Raw genomic sequence first — 24,675 nt, 5'->3', positions numbered from 1 at the left:
AAGAATTATCTCAACAGGGAGGAACCATTATTGTATTGACAAGAACTACGGGGGAATTCTGATCATATGGGACAGATTGTTCGGTAAGAAAAAGTAATCAGCAATGTGCTTCTATATTTTCTTTTCAGTGCCTCCAATTCAGTTTCTGACAACTTATGACTGTTCCAAAAATCGGAATGTAATGTGTATTGACATGTGACAGCGTTCTTGTAAAGCCTGATTGACAGGTACACTGGGAAGAAACAAGAGAACTGCATGCCCCTCACAGGAATGCACACATAACTATGAAGAGGTTTGCCTTCTTGCGTGGATGGAAAACTTTTTTGACGGCACACTGACGTGCAGAAGTGTTTCAGGGGCTTTGGGGGCCTCATTCAAAAGAGAACAACCCCCCGCCCCATCAAGAAACACATGATACAAAATGTATAAGGGTAAATATAAAGTGCAAACCGTGCATACACATAAATAATAGTAAAGTAGTTAAGTTTAGGTGCAAACCCCCAACACTTTAAGGGGGGCGTCACACTTAAATTTTAGGGGGTTCTCACACAACTGACATTGCTGTGAACTAATGTAATCAGCCACTCTTGGGGGCTCCCCCTCTCAGCTCATGCCCCAAGGCCTGCTTTCTCCACCCTGTTGTGACACCCCTGCTGACCCAGCGGGATTTCTCCCAGTGCTGGCGATGATGGAGTGAGAGAGGTGGGCAAAGAGCCCTCGACAATGAAGCATCCGTGCAAAACACAAAGTTAGAGATCTTATGACATTATGAGCGCGTTCAATTTTTTGGGTTCATGATGAAACTGTTGTTGGACAAATTAGTAACACTTCCACCGTGTAAAAAGTTGCACAGACAACGGTAAAGAGGTTGACTCATGTTTTTTGGAACAGCTCCTTAAAAATGATTATTGATGTCAAAATAAATGGAAATTGGGCCTCTTTTTTCATTTTTTCATTGGTATTCTTTTTTCTTTAATTATTATCATAATAGTTTCATTTATTTTTTGCAGCCTGTGTGGCCTGTACTATTATTGCACGAACACTGGACACTGTCCTACCTGCACCAGATAATAGGAGTCGAGCAGTACTAAATAGAAATAATGCTCTTTAGACTTTTCAGTTATCTCTGTTTACTGCTAAATCCAACAATGTCAAAGATCAGGAGAATGGGTCAACGTGAAAGTTCTGCAGAGTTTGAAGTTTTAAAACAGACAAAAATGATGCTGACATATAAACACTCAGAAATTTATGACTTACCAGTTATAAATTTCAAGTTTTGCACTTTAAAATTTAGATTTCCTCTTATTTGGTAACTGAAATGTTATGGTACTTTCACATTTTGTTTTGCCTGTAAAATGTTGAGTGATTCATATTTAAAGCTAAGGGAAGTTATACGTTTACAGTTGCTGGTGTTCATATAGAATCTGCTCTGGTGTCTGTGATGACTGCCCTCTCATTTGTTGCTATTATTGGAAACCAAACGTTGTGGTATCACCATTTATTACATCAACATGAAGGGAAACCGTGACTGTATAAACTGTAGGTTTGGCTGTAGCCTTTAAACCAGACTCAGCAATTTTGTATCAAACGTCTTCAAAAACGAGGTAACTGATTAAATTTTGAGGTTGACATCACCCCAGAATCCTTGAGATGTTTTTTTTTTTTCCTTCTGTGGCTGCAAACAATTTTAAGAGGTCGATCCAAGAAGCTGTGATCCCAATGTTCTTATTTCTTTTAAGAAACAAATTTTTACATTTTATACGCAAGTTTGGAGTTTTTATTTTGCCAATACTTAAGTTTGGAATGTTTGTCTTAACCCTGAGCTTTGTTTGAAAATAACTTCCTCCCTTTCTGAAAAACCAAAACACTAAAATGTTTTTTGAACAAACTGTAACATACAGTAGTTATAAAGTTATAGTATTATGATCAGTTCCCGTTTCATCAGAAATTGGTGGAGACCAAATTAGAGCTAAAATATTGGTCTTATGCGTGAAACAGGGATAGATAGAAACATGGCTCCCAAGTGTCCGTGTCTGCTGGTTATGTAAATGGGCAACCTTTTGCAAACAACAACACATATTTGAACACAACAAATTAAACAGATTCAAGTTCAAGGTTTCAATCCATATAGTTTAGTTTGAAAATGAAATCTGCTAAATCTGTACATCTCCTCTTCAGGTACTTTTGCTGAAGAGACAGATAAAGTGGTGTATGGCCTGGTGTTCCCCATCAAGACTTTTGAAATCCTCTATGTTCAGGTTAGTCATCCTTTCTATCTGTGGTGAGGCCATCAATTATAAATACCTCCAGCAGACTAGATGTGAGCTCATGTTTCACTTGTTGGCTGAGTGGCCGTGTTGTAACCATTATTACTCCGCTCTAAACAAACTGCCGAGCTGAGGTGAAAGGAGGCCAATAAAACAAAATGCCAAGGAGGTGGATGTTATGAATATTTCTGCCGCCCTCACCATAGCACAGCACAGCATGAGCAGTCCCGCCCAATGACAGCAGAAACATTTCTACTCAGGATTAATTATCACAGCTATGACTTCATTCACACTGATTGCTTAAATGTAGCTTTTGATTGTATATTGATGTTTGACTCACAGATATTCTTATTCTCTTCTAGTTTCACTACTATTCGTATTTGTGGAGAAAGTCCAAGACTTACAAAGCGATCAGCAACAAATTGTCAACTTTCATCAAAGGTCCGAGTTGGAAACCTGGTAAATCTAGGCTTGGGGACCACGTTGACAATCCCAAGGTCTGTGAAACGATCCCGAAGGTGGCATATTTTCATAATGATGCCCTCGGGCCATCATTATCCATCATCTGACACAAAGAATTTCTTATTGAAGGATTCACATATTTTACACAAGTTTTACAAGGAACGGCCACATCAAATAAAAAGCTGTAAAGCCTTTGTAGAGGGAACACAAAAAGTTAATTTTCACCGTCTTTAAATGCAGTCTGCGGGATTAAAACCGCATGCAGTGGAGTCTGTGTGTTAGTGTGTGTGTTGTGTGTGCGCAGGCAATACAGGCTCCAGCTGAATGCTCTGGTGGTTAGCTTTGAAATAACGCTGATGGTGTCACATATTTCGTTCTCTCATGCTTCAGACTTAAAAATAAAAATAACAAATCTCCCCTTTGCCCTTACGATTAAATTGGTCCCTTAAACCCAGCGGGGTGATTCTAAACATGGATGGAGCTAGAATTTAACTGAAATATCTTGAAAGGCTTCATGTAGACGTCGGCTCATTGATATCAGCCCGTGAGGGAAAAAAAAGAAGGAGAGAGAGAGAGAGAGAGGGTTGAACATGTTTCAGCTCTTTGAGATTAAGCAGAGCAGCATGCTGGAATACCTACAGGGTTGGAAATGGGATGCGGGGGGAACCCACATGTGGTGGTTTAGTTCCTCAGAATCCTGGGAAAACCCCTTGACAGAGAGACAGGAATCTATGATTGGCCAGTTTTCTTTTTTCTTGTGTGTGTGCTTCATTCCCAAAAGAGGATGGCAGTTTCGACATATAAAGCCCTCAGGCCTAATCAGTTATCATTTGGATGCAAAAGCAGACAAAAAACAGGACAATTGACGCTGGAGTTATTACGGAAAGACTCGTGTTCCTCTGTGTTTGGGGGGAAACGGCTACACACAATAAATCCTGGATGACTTTGTAGATGGAACATAACAACTAATGTTCACCAGGATTTGAGAAGTGGGAAAGGTCATGAGACAAAATTGAGACTGTTTTGGCATGAACGTTGAGCAAACAAGTTTTCTGTCTGTGATTTTTTGTTAGATTTTACCTTCTTTTCCATTTATAAAGGAGACATATTCTGCTTTTCCAGTTTTTCCCCATTTCCTCCAATGTGTTATAGTTTTTTTGTGTATGTAAAATATCTGCAAAGTTAAAAAGCCCAAAGTCTGCGGTAAAGGGAGAAAACACTGCTCCTGATGCTCCTGGACAGTCAGTAGTCCGGACGATATTTCCATAATATGGTGACATCACAGGATCTAAAACAAAGTGTTTCAGACAGAAGCTGGAAAGAGGAACTGCAGGAATGGACAGTCTGAGGAAACGGATGTGTTGACCGAACATTAGAGCATGTAAACCTTTTCAAGTATTAACCCAGATTAAAATTATGAACCTGAATATGAGCATAATATGTCTCCTTTAAATGTCATTGTCAATGTGTCAATGTTATTTTCTGTTTTGTTTTGTTATTTTCTGTATTATTATGCATTTTCTTATTTCATTTTGTTTCCATGTGTTCTATCCATGTAGTTATTTTTCACCCTTGTCCGTTTGTTTGTTTGTTGTTTTGCTTGTTTATTTGTCAGCAGTGTAACGCAAAAACTACTGGAGGGATTTCCACAAAACTCGGTGGAACAAAGGGAAATGGGCCAAGAAAGGACCCATTAAAATTTGGGGGTTTTTTTCACTTTCTCTAACTTTATGAGATTGGATGTTTTTTGACATTTTCACAGATTTCTCAGGGAATAATTCGGGGATTGTGAAAAAAAAATCGGACATTTAGGGGACTGATATCTATGAGTGTGTGATTTGGTGCGGCTTGATTGAATTTAAGGGGACTGTTGAGCCTTGGTGGAGGTTTAAGCGCTACTGCGTGCCATTATAAAAAAAAAAAGAATTGGTGTAAAACACAAAACCTATCTTTCTTAATGTGTAGCTTCTCACTACACTGAAAAGTAGAGTGGCTCTTAAAATTTCTGATCATGTAACCATAAATATTATGTTGCCTGTTAATCAACTGCTAATTTCCTTTATTTTTAACGAGGCATGTTCTCCTGTGTGAGAATCTGTCTAGAAAATGACCGGCCAGAAAATTAGCAAGGAATTAAATGTGTTTTTCCTTGTGTAGGTTACCGGAAAGGAAGTGCCTCATGATCCCAGCTGGCCGCTGCCTTTACAAGTTTATGTGGTCATACATTTCCTGCTGGTACTGCAGATTTACCACGATTTGTTTGAAAACAAGATGGTACGTATAGTCACATTAGCAAATCTGTGAAGGAAGAGAAGCATCTTGTCATTACTTCTGTCGCTTCCTCTTTTCATAGAACTGAAGCTGGTGACTAAACTCTGGTCACATGCTGGCTACTGTTTTGTTTAGGCTACTGTAATCCCTCATATAAAGTATGACAAGGTGGTCCTGGGCTCCTAATTTGAGGCAGAGTGCTGCATGTTTGTTTGCCAACATTATTTCACCCAATTATGCAGTTTGTTGTGCCTGCTCCATGGTCCAACAGAGACCTTTACTTAGCCAGCAGGAAAAGACTAGTTCTGTCTAACATCATGACAGAATGACTGATCGGCATTCCCCTTTAGAACAACCTTTGTCTATTATTTTCCACTGCATGAGCCAGAGGACCCCCTTCCTCCTCCTCCAGAAAAAAAAGAGAAGCAGGTCTCCTCAACAGTTATCTTTGGAAGGCGTTTTTCCCTAGACATAGTTTTGGTTAGCCAAAAAGTGCTGTCACGCCTAGCCCCTTCGAACTCCCAAATAAAACGTCCTGTCTTTTTGTGATCACCACCTTCTTGGTGCTCCTTCAGTTGTGGTCCCCTCACCACCCCTTCCTCACACACACATAAACAAACACACACCGCCCTCCAGGGACACGGGCTCCCTCCCTCTTGGCAAATGAAACACCAGCTGGTGGTCCAGCAGTGAACACAAATGCCTTAATTGTCGAGTCAACCATTTCCCAACGCAAATAGCCTTCAGGATGCAGCAATCAGGACTCGGAGGGAAAATAACAAAGTGAGCGCTCTGGCCCAACAATAAATCATGTCACTGTTATATATTTATACCCACATGTTCGCTTGCCACTTATTTAGCTTGACAATTGATGATACACTGCCCGACAATTTATAGGCTTTGCGTTAATTTTGAAGCCATGAAAACATGTTTTTTTTCAAAGAAGTGAAGCTACTCTTCAATTACATCATCAGTGGGCCAACATGTACGTTTTATTATAGGTTTTCCTAAACAGTTACGATTAGAGGCACGGAGGGCAATTGACTAACTGAAACTGAATTTGCTCAGCGGCGACTTCACGAACCTCGCAATAGCAACGTCTGCAATAATGTTCTGAGTAATGAGTTAATCTGTTTTGTCTCGGGGGACAATAGAATAACACAATCACAGTGTTGCTCCTGGCATAGCGCTGCCACTAGACGTTAACTTTCATTTGTGTTCTGTGCTGCAGGTGGACACTTGATCATGATAAAAAATTAGTGCAGTTACAAAAACCACAAATCACGTCCGTCCTCTGTGTCCTGTGAGCCTAATTGCACCAGACCACATAGAGCGTGTCGGCTTGGTTATCACCAGGGTGATCAATAGTCTACCATAAAAGATACAAAAATAAAGGTTACGTGACCAAGCATGTCGGGCCTGCTGAGTCCCTTGACACAGATAAGTTCACATAACCTTTGACAGCAAATTAATTCTCCACTTATTACACCTCGTTCTAAAAATAACTATCTGTAGCTTTTGAACTCGAATGGAATGATCACTCTGATTTAGTAAACTTTGACAGTCTGAAGTGACTCTTGCTCCTTCAGCCTGATAAATGGATTGAGCCCAAACCTCCCCCTTTTTTGGATTCACGGAAAACATTATCATATCAATTTTCTGTTAACATATATGGCCTTCTGGGCCTGCACAGTGTGCGAGCAGTCAGTGAGATTTGGCTGTTGGGTTCTGTATCGAGTGTCGGAGAAATGTAAACCTAAGCTGACAGCCCACAGCATCCTCAGGAGACACCGGGATTCCAGCTGCTGCCCTCAGCCAAGGCCGTAGGTTAGAGAACACAAATTAGACTGTACATCACGTTCTGCACACTGTGTGTGTGTTTGTGCGAGTCTGTTTGTGTGTGTGTGTCCAAGCCCTACATAGCTCTGTAAAGGTCAGTGAGAATCTGCATGGGATTTCTGCTCCAACGCTGGTTATTTTGGCTCCGTTTTGGGGCTATCGGGATTCAAACTGCTGTCTCCTCCACTGTGGTCAAGTCCACCCACCCCCCTGGTCAAGGCCCATCTGTGGCGATTAGAGCGTCTATGTAAACTAGGCATGGCAGCGTAAAGTAAGAGGCATTTGCTGCAGGATACTGGATGTGCCAGTACACTTATTCTGAAGGTCAGACCTGTTTTGGTTGGCAGTGTCACGTAAACAGTCAAACAGCCGTGCGGTTTACGAATGCTCTCCCAGTAAGGTCTCTGGTGAGCGTAACTTAACCAGCCCTAATATTGATTCAAGGTTTAAATTCTAATGTATTTTTTCCCCAACCGCATGTCTCATGGCAATCTCAATCCTAGATGCTGTCCCAGTTAACCATTCTGGGGATGACCAACTACATTCTGTTGACTCTCACCGCCCTGGGCTTCATCATTGACCAGAGGTACAGTGCTGTCATTTGTTCTATGTATGAATTTCTATAGAAACATTTGCATATTATACAGTTGTGGCTGTCATTTAATTCGAAATTTAAAGTGCTGTTAGAATTGATGTAAATTTACATTTTTGATCTGTAATCATGTGCTTGAATTACAATTTCTGCCTCTACAAGCACAGCAGTTTGTAACTTGATTGCACTATTGGACTATTTGTTTTACATGAGTCAGATTGAACCATTTGCGCTTGCCATCATCACAGGTCCACATGTTTAAAATCAAATGGACAGAACTATGAGAAACCTCACAATTTATTTTCTATTCATAGAAATGAATTTGAAATTTGATGTGACAACAACACAACATAATTTAAGAAAGCTGACACGGTTCGAATTTGAATTAATTCAAACTAATTACATGTTAGTCCAAATTAGTACAAATTAGGTTTGATTCAGGCTTTTGATGGCTACCCGTGACATTTTTTTTGTTTCACAGTATTAAACAAATGATAGCTGCGTCATTTGCAGACCTGTCTGGTGGAAACAGTCTAATCATTAAATTTTATTTCATTGAATGCTTGCACCTCTTCAGGTCTTTTAAATATCATTTATATGAAACGGCCTGAGAAGGAAGCATCTTTCTTTGGTTCAACTCAGTCATATGCAGCCTGTCTTTGCTTTCACATCGGACTGGATTTTGGTGTTAATGAGCTGGCAGCTGAAGAAACTCAACGATCAGACAGTCATTTATAGAATAAGCATATTATAAAATCTGTAAAATTGAAAAAGACACATTAAGTCATCTCATGATATTTTCCTTTTTTGCATCATGGGGAACTGACCACAAATCTTTTCAGGACTCGTATCCATTTGAACTCAATCTGGAAATTGAAGCTTCTCCCATTAAAAACTTGATTAGTCTCACTGTTGTGTCACTTGTTTTTGTGTCCTCATGTTCAGACCAACAGCGGCCGTCTTGGAGATGCTACGCTGTGTTGTCATGGTGACATTGCAGAAGTATGGCTACATGAAGCCCCTGATGCCTTTGCTGGCTGTGCCCACAGAGGTAAGACGACCCGTAATACGTCATGTGGTGTCTTGATGGTGCTTTTGTTAATATATAGACGGGAATTTAGTAACAGATTACAGCAGTGTAAGTGTAACACAATTATTTCTCAGGCTTCTGGAAGCATTTAAAGCTTTACACAAATTTTTTTCACACATGCAGCAGTATATACACTACCCTATAGACCTGTTTACTGACCTTGATGCACATAGTTGATGGAGTAGCAGCCTGAGCTAGCTTTAGCTTCACAGACAGGACGAGCTGGTTTGCTGCACCAAAATCTGGGGGTCCTCATTCAGAGCTAAAACATAGACATAGAATCCTCTTACTTTGCACTAATACACAGTTTGTAACATCTTTTCACTATTTGTAAGTTGCCGTTTGTTGACAATCACACAGCAGCTGTGTTCAATGTTAAACAGTACGTGTATTTCCTCAGGGAAATGACCGAGTATAATACCAGAGACTCTGGCCTGCAGAGACCCCACTCACCAGATGACATCCAAAGTTTAATTTTGTAGTTTGACCAACTCATTGAATTAACATTTCTTAGCTACAGCACCACACAACCACAGCCGTTTGGTTAGCTACGACAGCGTTTTTAAGATATAAGTGAAATGTGATGATTCTTATCTTACAGTTGGTGCTTCAGAAACATGATAACAAAAACGGACATTAAACTGCGGTCACGAGTCTGACTTCTACAGAGCCCTGACAATCCCAGACAGATGTCACAAAATTGTAGATTTTTTTGTAGAAAAAAAAGGCTTTTGGTTGATCAGTTGAGGTCAGAGGTTAATCTTTACCTTGTGAACACCAGTTGTCAGGCTTCATTTAGCTGGAGTTACACTGGAGGCTTAGATCATCCTACACAATCTTCAAAACTGTCTCCAAAACAATTTAATAGTTTTTTTACCGTGGCATAATGACATTTTGTGTAAATTGCATGTTCTTTTGGCTTTACACTGAGTTTGGCCTAATCCCTGCCACCCTCCATTAATATATTGTTGAGCATGAACAAGCTACACAAAGTCAACCCACAACAAGACCTATTTAGCGTGAATGCAGAGTGCATGGCATTTGTTTATTCCTGCAACATACATACAACACACATCTTGGTAACTGGAAAATTTACAAATTCTGGAAACCAAGGAATTATATGAAAAAAAAATCCTCATAAAAGTAGCAATGCGTCATAAATAGATGAATATGGCGACAGCATCTTGTTTCCCGTGTGTGTGTGTTTTAGCCTTTTGCCTGTGATTGTGTGTGCTGTGTGGTCTGTTTTGTGTGAGTTAAATATGTGCGAGCTGGGTGCTAAGTCCAGCTCCACAGCCCTGTGATCTATGGGTCCAGATGCGTTGCCCAATTGACCATAAAATTGGCATGCCTTTCTGGCTCTGGCAGCCCAACTGTCGATGGCGGCTGACCTCTCATTACGTTCCCTACCCCTATTTTCCCCCGCCTGCCCTTGCTGGTCGCCATCTCAGCTAGTGTGAATGAGAGCAACGCTTCTGGAACCAATTAGTGCCGTCTGCTGCTAACTGGCTCAGGCTGATGAGATTTGCACGTGAGTGCTGAATCCCCACTTTTTATTGTCCTGTGACTACACATCTGCGCTGCTCAGGTGTTAAAAAGACAATTGGAGGCTTTTCCCTCCTTTTCTTTTTCTCACCATAAAATGGAATAAAAGTGACAGATTTATTCATTTTCAAAGTCCTGTCTAACATTAAGCACACATCCAATCAGCTTCACTGCAAAAAAAAGAAAATAAAAGATTTATGCTGCACTTGCTTCACAGCCGTGTCACTTTGACAGCACTGCAAGTTTTATGCAGCCGTTTTCTTGAGCGCATCATTAGGCCTCATTTCAAGTCGCAGTATATCAGACTGAGCTGAATGAATGTCTCGCTTGCAGGTGGGGCTCATTGAAAATCCTCACAATTGACTTGAAATGGGTCCTGAAAAATTTGTGCCCTTTGTTCAGAACTACAGCAAAGGGAGGAAAAAAAATGTGAAACAAGCCCCCAAACCTTTAAGGTACTTTAATGATATATGGCTCTGACGCGTGAGGTGAACGGCCAGCTCTTTGTTGCAGGAGGAGGGTGTGTTTTGAAGTCGGGCCAATCAATTAACAGTCACTGGAAATGGAGCAGGGGAAATTCACATTTAATTGTATTCAGGCTCATGCGACTGTACGACTGAAAAGGAGGGGGAACTACAAAAAAAACTACAAAAACTAAGTCGGTTTGTGGTCCTTGAAACCAAGTGGTGTGATATACTGCACCCTTTAAGCTCACAGTGGTATTTATAGTGGCTCTGGAGATTTCCCTTGTAAAGCTGCAGGCTTGACCTGTAAACCAGGGCTGCCTCTCACTCCCAGCCGCCCACTCACCCACCCAAAAACCCACATATGTTCGGCTCACATGAAGGCCTGCAGACTAGACGAGGCTGGTAACCGTGTGTGTGTTTTGCGACCCCTGATTGGTCAGCATGGAAATGATGGCTGGTTATAAAGGTTAAAGTATTTCTTTTCTATTTTAAAAATTGATCATTGTAATTCTATTAAATTTTATTTGTATAGTGTCAAATCACAACATATATTATGTCAAGGCACTTTACACAGTGAGGTCAAGACCTTACAACGATGATATCATTAATGATGTCATAGATGTGTATCATTTAAATGGTTCTTTCGTTCATGACCCTTTGGCCCAAGGGGATTTTTTTGTTGTTACTGTTGTTGCAATAGGGACAATTGTGAGTTCTGCTGTCTTGCCATACTGTATTTACAAGCCCATTATAGATCCATGCATTACAGCACCGAGGGACTGAAGTAACGTGACTGAAGATCCATTTAGGAAAAGGGATAATTGATGTTAAGCGTTTTAAAAGGGGAGACTTGGTCGTACAGTACCTGCAGTTGCTGGTTTGGCTGCTTTATCAACAGATTTTCAGACCTTAATTGCAACTAAATTTCACTTAAAGTACGTCTGCCTCTGTCCACTGACACAGAAGGTTGTAGTAAACGTATAAAAATAATCAGTCTGACATTGTATAACGATGATCTAGTCCAATTGTTTACTGGCTGAGTCAGATTATTGAACCAGAGCTCAGTTTCACCTCTTAGCCCATATTAGCCTGCAGACTATGCTAACATGCTCCTATAAGCCAGGCTACATTTCTTTTGATGGTATGGTGCTACAGTACTTAGCAAACATAATTATTTTTCCTGTTGAATATTCTGGAAATAATTTTCTAGATTAATCATTCAAGAGAGAACAATGATTGAAAAAAGTTACTCAGTTATCAAAAAGTAATTGATTGTCAGTCAATTACACAACTAATCCTTTCCGCTCTACGAGATGCTGTTTTGCGTTGATCTTCAGAAAGGCTCCCAGATCAAGGCCACCTAAAATTTCCCTCATATATATATATATGAGGTCTCTCAGTTTTCCTTTTTATAGTTGTAAATCAAAAATCTCCAAAATAGAATAACAAAAAGATACATCATCTACAAAATGACTTAGATGTTTCCGTTTAATAAGTGGTATAGTAGCTCATGCAAGCCTGACACTTGAGAAGCAAGTAAATCTACGTAATCCATTTGAATCGAAATATATGAAAAGCAGCCATTTAATTTGTTTTCAAACCCCACTGGATTTTTCATCTTTCATCTCGGTGCTGATTGTGTTTCCAATCTCACAATAGCCCCTGTCTTCCAAACTTTAAAGGGAAAGTCAAATGCTGCCCGGCCCAAAAGGAGAGGTCAGAATAATATTATGAAGTTCATGTCAAAAACAAAGGGCCAAGCTTGCCACAAAGGGGTTTCTGCCCCGCCCTCACAGCCACGAGCAGGCAGATACAAACATCGAGAGTTTGCCGTTATCAGAGGGTGTCAATTCCACTTGCCAGATCCCTTTTTTTGGAAGCAGTAATGTGTGGTAGCAAGAAGAAGGGCCGAGGTTAATAGGACTGTTTGGAGCTATGGAAACTCTGTGAGCATGACATCATCTGAGAGCTTGCAGGAATGGAAAGGAAAAGGAATCTACTCCCATGGAGAAAATGGACGGATTTGAATGACATACGCTGGGTAGGACTGTTTCGTTCGAGTAAACAGCAGGGTGGTAGACCATACACAGTGTGAAATATTATCACTCAGTGTGCAGGGGATCGTGCCCGTCAAAGAGTAACCGCTTGGTTTATATTGTCAAACCACTTGCCAGGTAAAGCGATGGAAATCCAACAGCAATTGGCCCTTCGGGGGTTTACTTGCAGTATTTAGTTTGGCTTTTGTGGGGGCGAGTTTCTGTGGCCAACATCGACTTTCTTTTGAATTTGTCTTCCTATTTGTGCTTTAACTCATGGATGAAACACAACAGTCATCCAGTTTATGATGCAAACTCCGAGCCAACATGTGAACCTGATTGAACCTGATGATAGCTGCTCTGCCGCAGTTTCATTTCTCCTGCTTCTAAAACGCTCATGAAGTTGATTTCACAGAACTGTAAAGCCAATTTCTGAAACATCTGCTCACGAATTGAAATTGAAATTAGTCAATGATTTTTTTAAACATAAACTATTATAGTGTAGTCCTCACCGAAGGCTTAGCATATTAATTCAGCAATCTGTATTTCATTGCAACCTTTCATCACTTCATCACGCTCACCGGCACTCTGGCACACTGGCCGACTATCACACGTCTGATATTGTAGAAATATAATATTAGATATTGTAAAATTTAATTCATAGTCCTTTTTTCACAAGAGCTTTAGTATCCTGCCAGTGGAAAATGTCTCTGCCAACTAGTATGCTGCTGCCGGGAGTTTTGAGCCGCAGGAGGTTGTTACTTTGGAGAGACTTCAGATATACAGTAACGTTGCAAAATTGGCAATAGCCACTTTTACACAAAGACTGAATGGCAATAATCTTATATCCTGCAATGCACAAAGTATTTGCTGTACTGACAAATAATCAGTTGACAAGGTGGAATGGCATTGCATGCAACAATTGCATACAATATTAGGTTAGGGATGCACTAGTCCAACGTTTGATCCCCTAATATGATGACTAAACTCAGGGTGCTGTCCACAACCCCTGGCATCAATCACATCCTCTCTTGAGCAAAACATTTAATACCAACTACTTCCAGTGGTTATTGGCCAGAACCTTACACGGCTCCTGAGGTTTAATATTCAAATGTTTACATAAATGAATGTGTAAGAGGCAAATTGAAAAGGAATACCTTATATAAATACTGTCCATTTACCTTTTTAAAAGCAGAAATATTAATTTATTAAGACAGTAACTAAGACATACATTGGTAACACCACGAAATCCCCTAAATAATGTCAGTATCTGTGTGGACAATGTTTTTTGTTTCTTTTTTGGGGCTTGATGTTGACTTTTTGAAAACTACATTTTAATGCCCATTGCCTGGTTCTCGCATGCCAGGCTCTGCACTCTGTTTTGTATCTGTAAAACTTTACAATGATGTAATGTTGGCTGGCATGTGGACCAAGCATGAGACTCTCAAGAGTTTGAAACATTTCTACAGTCACGCTGACTTTGTGTGGCTCCTTCCTTGTTAATTATTGATTGCTCTGCGGTACCTTCCACCTATTTACTTTCTCCCTCACCTCCTTTAAAAACACAGCAGCAATGGGATAGCTACAAACAGTGGCATGCAGCCCCTGCAAAGGTTCTGACAAAGAAACTGCATGGCTGTTCCTTCTTTCTTCCCTAACAGCAGTCTTGGTCTTGATTCGTCAAAGCTCACCCAGCTGCATAGGAGATGGCATCAAGGTTAGACTGTACAGCGGACGAGTCCTTATAATGCTACATTAATGAAAACCTTGTTTTGACTATCCGAGATTTGAGTTTAGGTTCACAGGCATCTGAAAAACTGGAGTAAAACCTCTCTTATTTTTGAGGTATTTCTTAAACAAGGATCTTTGCCCTCTAGGAGGCCTTTTACTGTTCCTTGTGTCTTTTCTACTTGGTTCTCGTTTACTTTATGCTGTGAACTTTATTTTTGACCTGACTGCTCATGCAACAACAGCACAAACCTGACTGCTCGAGACCTTATAAGAGTGACTTCCAGCTGCAGTCTTCTTCTTGAAGGTGACTGATTTGCTCCTCACCCAGGTCCTGACCCCGAAGATACTTTCATTTTTTGCAATGGCTAGTTGAGCTGATGAATTTTATTTTTGGTTGCGTCATGGGATTTTTTGTCTGTCTTCATAACCATTAAAAAAAATGTCCAGAGAGAGAGCGTTGAGGAACTCTGAAGGGATGGAGTTCCAGAGGGTGGGGGCTGTAACGCTGAAGGCTCTGTGTGGTGTGTTGGATGGAGAACTAACCCTTGTCCGTCAACCACAGATACCTGGATGGGGTTGGGATAGGGATTGATGAGTGCCAGTAGGTACTTGGGGCAAGGTTATTGGGATTTATAGGTGAGCAGGAGGATTTTGTATTTGAACCGATAACTTGATCGTGGTTCAGATTTTGGTACAGTCTTAGTCAAATAAACTTAAATTAGGTACCAGATCTTCTTTTGAAATATTTGTTGTGCTAACACTTTGGACCAACCTGCCAGAGATGGGTCTTTTTCTGATTGTTTACCTGATTACAGCTGTACCATTTGTGTTTCATTACTCCAAATCGGCGACGTTGATTACTGCCTCCTTGGACGTTCCTATGCAGAATGCCACACATGTGGCAAGAATGGCTTCAAGAGCAGTTGGCTTCAAACTCTGCAGCAGGAATGTTTTTATAAATATCCTTAGATGGATGAAAAGAGTTGTGGTAAAGATACACTTCTTACAGGCTCACGTAGACTCATTCATCTGTTCTATTTTTCTGAGAAATCTCATTGAAATAATCCACCATGGCACCAGACATCTTGTCTTTGCTCAGTGAAAATACAAACAGAGGCTTGAGTTAATGTAACTTCCTGTCCTCTCCACCCTCTCTGCGTTTTGGACTCACAGCCACAACCCTGCCTTCCAAATTTCTGCCAACTATTATGCTCTTTATCAACAGGTCCACCAGTGCAGCCACCCAGGGATATATTCTTAATGATTAGGTGAAGACTTTTCTTATTAAGGTTGAAATGGTGCCAAGCTGCTTGGGTCTGAGGTGGATCGAACAAATATGAACAGATATGTGTCTCATAAGGTGTAAATGTTCTGGATGAGTTGCTTCTGACCTTAAATGTGACCTTACGACAGATGCATGTTAATTGAGAAGAGATACCAGATGTGAAAAGGTTTTGCTGCACTTTCACTGCACAGCCACTGCCGTTCCACGTGTTTCTTCTGTGTGTTTGTGTGTGTGTGTGAGTGAGTGAGTCCTGTGTGTGAGTGTGCATGCGCACGTTTCTGTGCATTCTGCAGTCCAGTGAGCTATGTTTGTTGTATCATACATGAAATATTTCTTGGCATTTTCTTTTGTAGAGAATTACCTGAACTATTGAGCCACCAAAACAGTTTCCCTCCCAACGCTATTTTGCAGGGAAACTGTCACTGCATCCCAGGCTTGGTGCCGCCCAAGTGGCAACCCACCCTGAAGTCATCCGTGGGTTTGTGAGCAACCGTTTTGAAGCCTTGAGTATAGCATTTTGACCAGCTGCAACTTAGTTTTTTTTCAACCATACAGGAAACGGGGTGTGGGTCTGAATGAGAGCTCGTCCACTCCGTACCCACCTACAACTGCAAACATGGACCGATTGGACGTTACCTTTATTGTTGAAGAAGACTTTAAAGATATTAGAGATTAAACAGTAAATTCCTCTGGAAAATGTTTACTAGCGTTACAAATCAAGTCATTTTCTCATTAACTTCTATAGAACCTGATTCCTTTTTGCAACCAGTCACCCTCTGCTGGTGATTCCAGAGAATACAAGTTTCAGGCACTTCACATTGGCTTTATTTTCCGGACTCTGTGACAACGACCATTTTTATACAGTCTATGGCCCAAGACAGTTGTGATTGGTTTGAAGAAAGCAGAGTGAAAACCAGTTGCGAACACAGCACTGCCCTTTTTTTTTGCCGTCTTCTGTTACTTGGTTGGAAATTTCTGGCTCTCTATTTACCAGCTACTCACTAACTGTGTCTGTTTGCTGTTTGGTGACGAGCGGGTCGTGTGCTGTGGGTTTTTTGGATGTTTTTGACTGACAACATCTGCGTTCTGCAGCTGAGTAAAACAGCAGAGAGCGGTGAGAATGATCCAGGACAGTGAAGTCTTGCAAGAGACAGATGAACAATGAGCTGCAGATTTAGGTGAAAATGTTTCTTTACAAACTGACTTTTAAATTGTCAAATTTAGTATATTTAGAAGTTTTTTTGGTACATATAGAAGTCTCCCCCCTTAATATTTACTAGTTTTATTTTAAAATGAGTGAATTGGCTAATTTTATCCTTAGCTTCCCTCACACTTTGTTCCAGTGCATAAAAATATTTTTGGTAGAGCTTTTACAGTAGAGGGTCGTCACATTATGAGTAGAACTTGAAAAGAAAAATGAAAAGAAAAGAAACTTAGTCTGATTCTTTCATAGTATAAAAAAACAAAACCACAACAGTGAAACTTTAGCCTGGAACCCAGACGAATTCTGGGAGCTCATTTAAATTTGCTTTGCCAAAATAAAGTCTGGATCCCCTCCATTGAGAAGTGATTGCCCCCGACAGAAAACTTGCCGGTCGAATCACAACCGAATATCTGATAATGGTTGGGGTTTATACCATGACGCCGCGAGTAGTGACTTTTGTAAACAACCAATGCTGCCGCTAATGAACGAGCATTTGACTAAAAGTACCCAATATTTTCAAATCTCTCCCACAAAAACGGCAACACTCGTTCACAGACATTGTGGAGTCATCACCAGCATAGTCTGTTGACATTTCCGCGTCACTCAACAGATGTCACATGATTCATCTGCGTCTGTTTGTAATGCCTCTGTGAAATCAAAAATGAACCGAGAGGCCCCAGACTCATACACATTTGAGTATTAGTCCGGCTACGCCAGTCTAGTGAAACATCAGTCTGTCGAGCTAAATTAGTTCTTAGGATCAAAGCGTATTAACAGATACTTTTTTTTATTTTCACCAGTTTAGCATTGTCCAGATGCAGCAGCCACCGCCCACTCTACTCTGCACTGCCGCCAGGTTAGGACTAAAAGCTCAGAATTATTTTCCGATACAGTTCAGGCCAGGTCTGGTGGACTGTAGGCAGCCATATGGAGAGAGAGCGAGAGCTCTGGAAACATCCCATTACAGGTCATATATCACACGTCTGACAGCAGCCATTCTGCCTTGTTTTCATTTCAATCATGAGTGCAGCTGCTTTGGGGAACGGCGAGGCTCTGCCATGTTAACCCGCTGAAGGCTGGAAGACAGTCACCAGGAGCTTGATGCTTCATATCCATCAGCAGCACCTGCAATGATTCTGGAGAATGTGGAGTTTGAACTTTGTTGTTTTGAAGGTCGGTGTAAATATCGCATCTGAGCGGCAGATGGCCAATATTTTCTTCTTTTTTTTTAGCATGTTTCGTGCATTGAGAATTTCCCACCAGAATTAAATTCTTGTCAAGCTGCAAATGTATTAAAATTATGTTTAGTCCATCGTGGGACACTTACAAAAACAAAGCAAAGACATTCCTCATGAAGCGGCAGTTATTTGGCCATCTAAAGCAGCATTTTATTACAGGCAGGAGGGTCGGGTTGTGTAGGGTTTCACTTTGTCTCGTTTCTACGAGTCAGTATCAATATGCAAGTGGATCTTAATGGACGCCAGCGTAATACTCTGTATGAGCTATGATCATGTGGCTCCCTAAAATTAACATCAAATAGTTGCTATTAATGACAATTACTTTTTTGGAATTTGATTGACAGAGTAAACTAGTTATGAAATCTTTATCTTCTTTATCTATAACCTGGTTGACTGCACAATGTTTTGCTATAGATACAGGAGGTGAAAATTTGTCTCATAAGTATGTTAATGAAATATCCTCAGAGGACTCAACTATCATTGTTTAGACATACATTATACTATATATATATACGTGTGCGTGTGTGTGTTTATGCATGTATTTGTGTATTTACGCATGTATGTGTGTTTATATACAGTAAATATTTGTGTGTATATTTGTGTATATATGTATAACCATGTAGATGTATACTAAGGACATTCAAATATATCAACCTAATCACTAAGAGGCTAGACAATGACTTTTAACAATCGGCACAAAAAATGATATATGAATATGAAATATATTTTAATTTGAATACAATAAAATATTGATGAAAACACACACAAAACATTATCTTCTGTCCAGTACATTGTACTGTAATGTTCTGTACAGCCATTTAAAGATGCCTGAGATTCAGATTCAAGCATTTTCAGACTTTATTTGCCTAAGCTGGATTTGGAACATATTTACATTGTTTCCAGAGGATAAATGACCGTAGTGAAGTCATAGCAAAATGCTAAACTAAGGCTGGGTTTACACCAAACGTGAAGCGAATTTTCGCTGCAGGATGATTTGTGTTTACTAGCGTGAGTAATGTTAGTAAACACAATCTGCATATTTCAACTTAAGAGAAATCACTTGCATCTTGCGCATTTGGTGTGAAGAGACAATTACACATGTAAACGTTAGTTAGCTCAAGTGTTGAACCAGTGAGACAAGTAGAAAATTGACTCTAGATTAAAAGTGAGATATTAACTAAGGTCGTTATGATATATCCTTAAATGTCTGCTGCAAATTTCACGGCAAACCATCCATTAGCTTCAATATTACCTTCGGTTTTTAAATTAATAGATTACTTAACTTTGTATACTAAATTGAGAGATGGGATGTTGAAGTGATTCTTGCTACGTTCTACCTCTACCTCAGTTAAACAGACTGGAACAGCCTGTGTAATTCTCACAGAGATGCTCTTGAGCAAGGCACTCACTGTCGAAATCAGCTACTTCAGTGGAGATCAGACTAAAAAGAGCTTCTGCTTCTTCCTTGAGTAAATAAAGCTCTACAAAGAAGCAGAGGAAATCTGCAAAAACCACTAGTTTGTGGCTGTTTTTGTATTGCTACCCTTAACAAAGGGCTTTCTGACCAAAACAAAGTGAGTGTGAGTTGATTTGCTGAGATCTCCACTTTGGGAATCGTTGCTGTCTGGCCGTAGTGCTTATTTGTAGACGATCAAACCCGCTTCCTTCCACTATGTAATCTGTCCCACATGGATTTCGTACAGGCTCCATTAAATTGTAACATAGAGGGGCAAATGAGGAGAAATGGAAATAGCGGAAAAAAATAGGTGCCCTCAACATGCGGCTTTGATAGAAACATCTATCATGTTTCAGCCTGTGAGTGAAATGTGATTTGTAAGGCTCTGCAAAGCCTGCGCTCTGCTCTCAATCCCAATCCGTCTCCAAGATGGACACAACGCAGCTTCATGTATTTTGTTATTGTCCATCTGTTTTTCCTTCAGGGAACTTAGACTCGTAAGCCGTGGTGTTTAAGCTCTATTAAATGGACTTAACTGGGACAAGAAGGTTGTGAAACGACTTCATCCAGAAAGTTTTGGTTGAATCCAAATGTCAATACATATTTAGTTAAGGGTTTTTATTCCTGATTCCCACGCAAGACACTACATTACGAAAAATCTCTCTGAAATGTTTTTGTTTGTGAAGCTGAAAAATTAGCCACAGTCTCAGTTATTGGTTCTTTCTGTACACGCAAGTTGTGTCAGTGTGTGTGTGTGTTGTTATAGGCACATCACATGTAACGTAATGATAAAAACAGTAAAAAAATAAAAAATAAATGATCCCTGTTTTTAAATGTAAAGGAGTAAAAACCACAATATTTCCCTCTTAAATGCAGTCAAGTCAAAGTATAAAGAAGCATGAAATAGTAGTTCATGTTAGTTACTCAGTTACTCAAACAAACTTCCACCACCAAACTGAATACAGATTTATAATGTGATCTATCTCTTTTCTTCGCTGGTTGCTTTGGAGTTTAAAACTATATGACTTATATTGGGTTGTTCTGTAAAGTCTGTGGCAAAAAAGAAAGAGAAATGTACAGCAGGCAATTAAAGGATCAGGGCCACAAAAAAAAGTTAAGCCGTCATGTTTTGAATCTCTTTACACCACTGATAAATTCCTTCTTTACCTTTTGTCTGTTGTTGGTCTGTTATTCTTGTCAGAGCAGGTGAGGGGCAGAAAAACAGAGAGGAGGTGTGTGCCTCTCTCTCTCTCTCTCTCTCTCTCTCTCTCTCTTTCTCTCTGTGTCTCTCTCTCGGAGGAAAACAGCTGCCGTGTCCAGGAGGGAACATAACTTTTTTTTCCCATCAGGCTTTTTTGCCTGCGATGGACAGTGGGCTGGTTTTGGCTTGAGTTGCGATGTAGGATGCAGTTTATGGGCCAGAACGCAGCAGGGGGGGTGAAGGCGCGAGCTGTTTCTGTTACTCTCTCCGAATAGCGAGGTCCCCTATGGCAGCGACCTCTTTGACCCCTTCTCGAGAGTATCTGGGGAGAAGACCTGCTCCTTCACCTCAGAGTCCACTTTCTACATCGTCCTGAGACAGAGGGCATCTGAAGAGTCGCTTTTCTTTCAATTACAAATTCACTTTCAGTGTTTTCCTTTGTGTTCAGTGATCGTAAATGTTACTTGTTGCATATTTACATCTTTTTTTTTTATACACGGGTGTTTTTAACGACAGAGTTTTAGTGCCACAAGTGTGTGTGTGGTTCTTTCTCTGGAATAGACAGTCTCTTACATAATCTTTTCATAGTCCTGATGCTTAATGTGGTGCTGATGTGCCAAAAGATTCAGTATTTAATTATTTGTGAAACCTAAACTAAAGTATAACTTTACAAGATGCTGCACATTCCTAATTTTAAACGCGGTCTTAACGATAAACTCAGCAGTCATGTGAGTAATATTTCACTGACCAATACCCTCCAGTACTTTGCTTATGTGTCTTATTTCTGAGTCTCCACAAGGTTTCACAACTATCACGTTGAATCAGGCATTAAGTCTCTCTCTCTGTCTCTATGTCTCTCTATCTCTCTCTCTCTCCCCCTCTCCCCCTCTCTCTCCCTCTCTCCCTCCGTCTTGTCTAGGCCTTTGTCTCCCTCTCTCTGCTGTACTGGGCTGTGCAGAGCTTCTTGCAGCTGCTCAGCATCAAGAGGAAGACCAACTGAATGGACACACGGCGACACCGACAGGAAGGCGGGAGATTTCATCTTTTTGAGTTGTAATTGTTGACGTTCTTCCTTCACTCTATTCTCAAAGTTAAAAAGTGTACAGCCTCATTTGTTCTGTATGTGGTTTCCATCAACTTCCTCCAAGTGAAATGAAACAAAATAGTTGTTTCAGCTTGACTTTTTACGTATAACTGACTAAAGAGTTTTAAAAAAGAGAATTAAAATGAGCTATAGGACAAAGCAAGGTAATCATCAGTTGATCGATTTATTCTGATAGTTGTATTCTTTTTATTAGTTGTTTAAAATTAAACTGTTGTAACAGAAGGGCAACAGTGCAAAGTACTAATCGATTAACATGGTTTAATATGAGCCACTGGGAACAGTGTTTTTTTTCCTCAAACTTTAAATATACATAATATAGTTTTCCTCTTATTAATGTTCACAGCGATGCCTTTTAATTTCAATTTTTGACAAGCAACACCGTACAGTATATACTATTTCACAGCTCATTGCAATAAAACATTTGTAATTTAGCTTTACCAGTGTCCATTTCATGGATCATAAAATCATATAGGCCAGATGGAATATTATAGCATGGAGGTTATGCAGCAGCGTGTCGTTATTGAGATTATAGTTCATCCTGGAGCCTTCAGATCTTGTGTGGGAGCTGCAAACAGTCCACAGCAGATGGCGCTGTTATTCCTTCCATACCATTTCGAGACAATGTTAATTTATATCGACATCTTGCTGTCGTGATGCATTCGGCCCCTCTGACATGGCAGCATTTTCTTTTAACATGTGGCTCTCTGATAAGTTGGGGCCGTGGGGTGCAATGTTAGTACAAATTTGAATCCCTGTTTCTTTACCTTTGGTATTTGTACATTTACTCTAACTTGCATGAAAGCTCTCCTGAACAAGTGGGTTGGCGACACTGTGTCTAGTCCTTATTTCAAAGGCACGTATCTGGCAGTAAACGGGGATGAAGTAGCACATTTGTTTTCTGAAGCAAAATGATGCAGTATGGGTGACTGGTTTCCACCATAGGATGACCAGTCTGATGCAGACATTAGTTCTGACATTGATGTCTGGGGACATTTATCCTGTTTCCCAAGAGTTTTATATGTTAAATGAGTAGATTTATCAGTTCATGATGAGTTAACCTGAACCTGTATTGATGGATTGTATTCACTGATGTTATGATCAATTTATATTTCTGTTTGAGTGACCATTTTATGGCCACAGGGGGAATTGTGGTGTCAATTTCTCATATAATCATGTATTTTACATATATTCTGTTTAAATTGTGTTTATGGTATGTCGGAAAGACTGTTTAGGAGAAGCAATAATTAGCTGAGCCTGGAGTATGGTGAAGTAGCTCTGAACCAGCTGAACAGACTCTGTTTTACTTTTGACTTTGTTCAATTAAATATAACTTGCAGACAAACTTGTTATATTTCAATGATTTTTGGTTCATTTCTCGAAGAAATTAAGATTTCCACCACACCTATCATAATGTATTTGTTAGACGTAACGACGTCCACTGATGAGCTGAGGTCAAGCAAAAGCAAACGATTGCATGTAGAATGAGAACAGAAGAATCAAAGGTAAAAAAAATAGCTGACTGTAATTTGAGGTGGGTTTTTTTACAAGGTGAGATTAAGTTAAGTGTTTTATATGAAAACGAATAAAAAAATGTCCAAAATTTGTTGCAAATGTTTTAAAACAACATGTTGACTAATAAAAAACAGTGCATCATGCCTCTGCATCACATCTCCTGAAGACGATGTAGAAAGGTTTTGTACCTCGCTCTGAAATACCTTTACCCTTTTCATTGCCTCCTGAAAGTAACTATGAAATTTAATTATCTCAATAATCTCAATAAACTTATATCTCCATAAAGCCCGACAGGTCCAATGTGATCCTGTTATGTTGTTAAAAATGGCTTATATATGCTGATGAAAATCCTTGTTTGTCAGACAAATGTTGGAAAACAATTTTGTACAATTACCTAACATCCAATGCAAAGCATGTGTGAATTCATACAAGTGTAATAATATTAATCAGTGTGACATTGTGTTATATTAATTAAGAAAATATCACTGTGCATTCTCATCTGATGTGCGCAGAAACAGGTGTGAATGTTAATGACACATCACATTAACAGGCCCACAGATGGCGTTATGTGTGGAATGTTGATGGTGGGTTTGGTAGAACAGCATCTTATTGATGTTTATCCAACAGATGCAGATAACATTTGTGGATAACAGTCGACACAAAGGGCTCAACAAGAAATACAGTTTTTGTATACTTTAAGAAGATCCTGTGTTGATAAATAAAAAAAATTTGCAAAAAAATTTAAAAAAGGGTAAACATGAACTATTGTTAAGACAATGAGAGATCGCGACCTGATTGGTTGTACACTCTTCTTCGTCGTTTATAATGGTGGTTTGCAACCAGTGTAATAGGTGCATTATTGTTACATTCTGTTCGAGAGTTTTCCCTGAGAGTGGCAGATATTAAAATGTTGCGGAAAAGTCAAAGAAGAAGTAGATGTCGTGATTATTTGTTTGATTATAGTGATTATGTTTTTTAAACCAATAAATTGGCAACAACAACTAGAACACAAGGGGTTTAAATACACAGACAAACAGGGGATGACAAGACACAGGTGAGCAGTTGTGGACGAGGCAAACAATCACGAGAGGGAAACTTGACAGGAAGTGGGACCTGAAATGAGAGAGATGTGAGACACCAAAATAAAACAGGAAGTGCAAAATAATAATAATCAAAAACTTGACTATGAGTGATACATGACAGTACCAGTGCTTTGAATCGAATTCGGAGGTCGTTGGTGGGAGACGCCTTCCCTGGGAGGAAAAGCATCTCGGTCTTGTCCAGATTGAGCTTCAGGTGGTGTGTCGACATCCACTTAGAAATGTCAGCCAGTCATGCAGAGATTCGTGCTGCCAACTGGGTTTTAGAATGTGG

At 40.0% G+C, this 24,675-nt stretch overlaps 1 protein-coding gene across 8 annotated transcripts in view; it reads left to right on the top strand.

Moving 5' to 3' along the window:
* Nucleotides 1-23,444, top strand: part of agmo (alkylglycerol monooxygenase) — a 46,064-nt gene extending 22,620 nt beyond the window's left edge. For 4 of the 8 annotated variants that reach the window (XM_047329425.1, XM_035608004.2, XM_047329426.1 and 1 more), the window contains exons 8-15: nt 18-83; nt 2,179-2,258; nt 2,630-2,764; nt 4,345-4,428; nt 4,887-5,003; nt 7,343-7,425; nt 8,377-8,482; nt 21,604-23,444. In XM_047329425.1, coding sequence (XP_047185381.1) covers nt 18-83; nt 2,179-2,258; nt 2,630-2,764; nt 4,345-4,428; nt 4,887-5,003; nt 7,343-7,425; nt 8,377-8,482; nt 21,604-21,684 — 752 coding nt within the window. In that variant the 3' untranslated portion in view covers nt 21,685-23,444. Of the gene's footprint in view, nt 1-17; nt 84-2,178; nt 2,259-2,629; nt 2,765-4,344; nt 4,429-4,886; nt 5,004-7,342; nt 7,426-8,376; nt 8,483-17,819; nt 18,773-21,603 lie in introns of those variants that run through there. The other 4 variants (XM_035608005.2, XM_047329427.1, XM_035608008.2 and 1 more) reach the window with 4 other exon arrangements.
* Nucleotides 23,445-24,675: the final 1,231 nt, after the last annotated feature.

The sequence above is a fragment of the Scophthalmus maximus genome, chromosome 20 (genome assembly GCF_022379125.1).
Source record: "Scophthalmus maximus strain ysfricsl-2021 chromosome 20, ASM2237912v1, whole genome shotgun sequence".
Classification (NCBI taxonomy): Eukaryota; Metazoa; Chordata; class Actinopteri; order Pleuronectiformes; family Scophthalmidae; genus Scophthalmus; species Scophthalmus maximus.
This window is presented reverse-complemented; position numbering and strand designations above follow the sequence as displayed.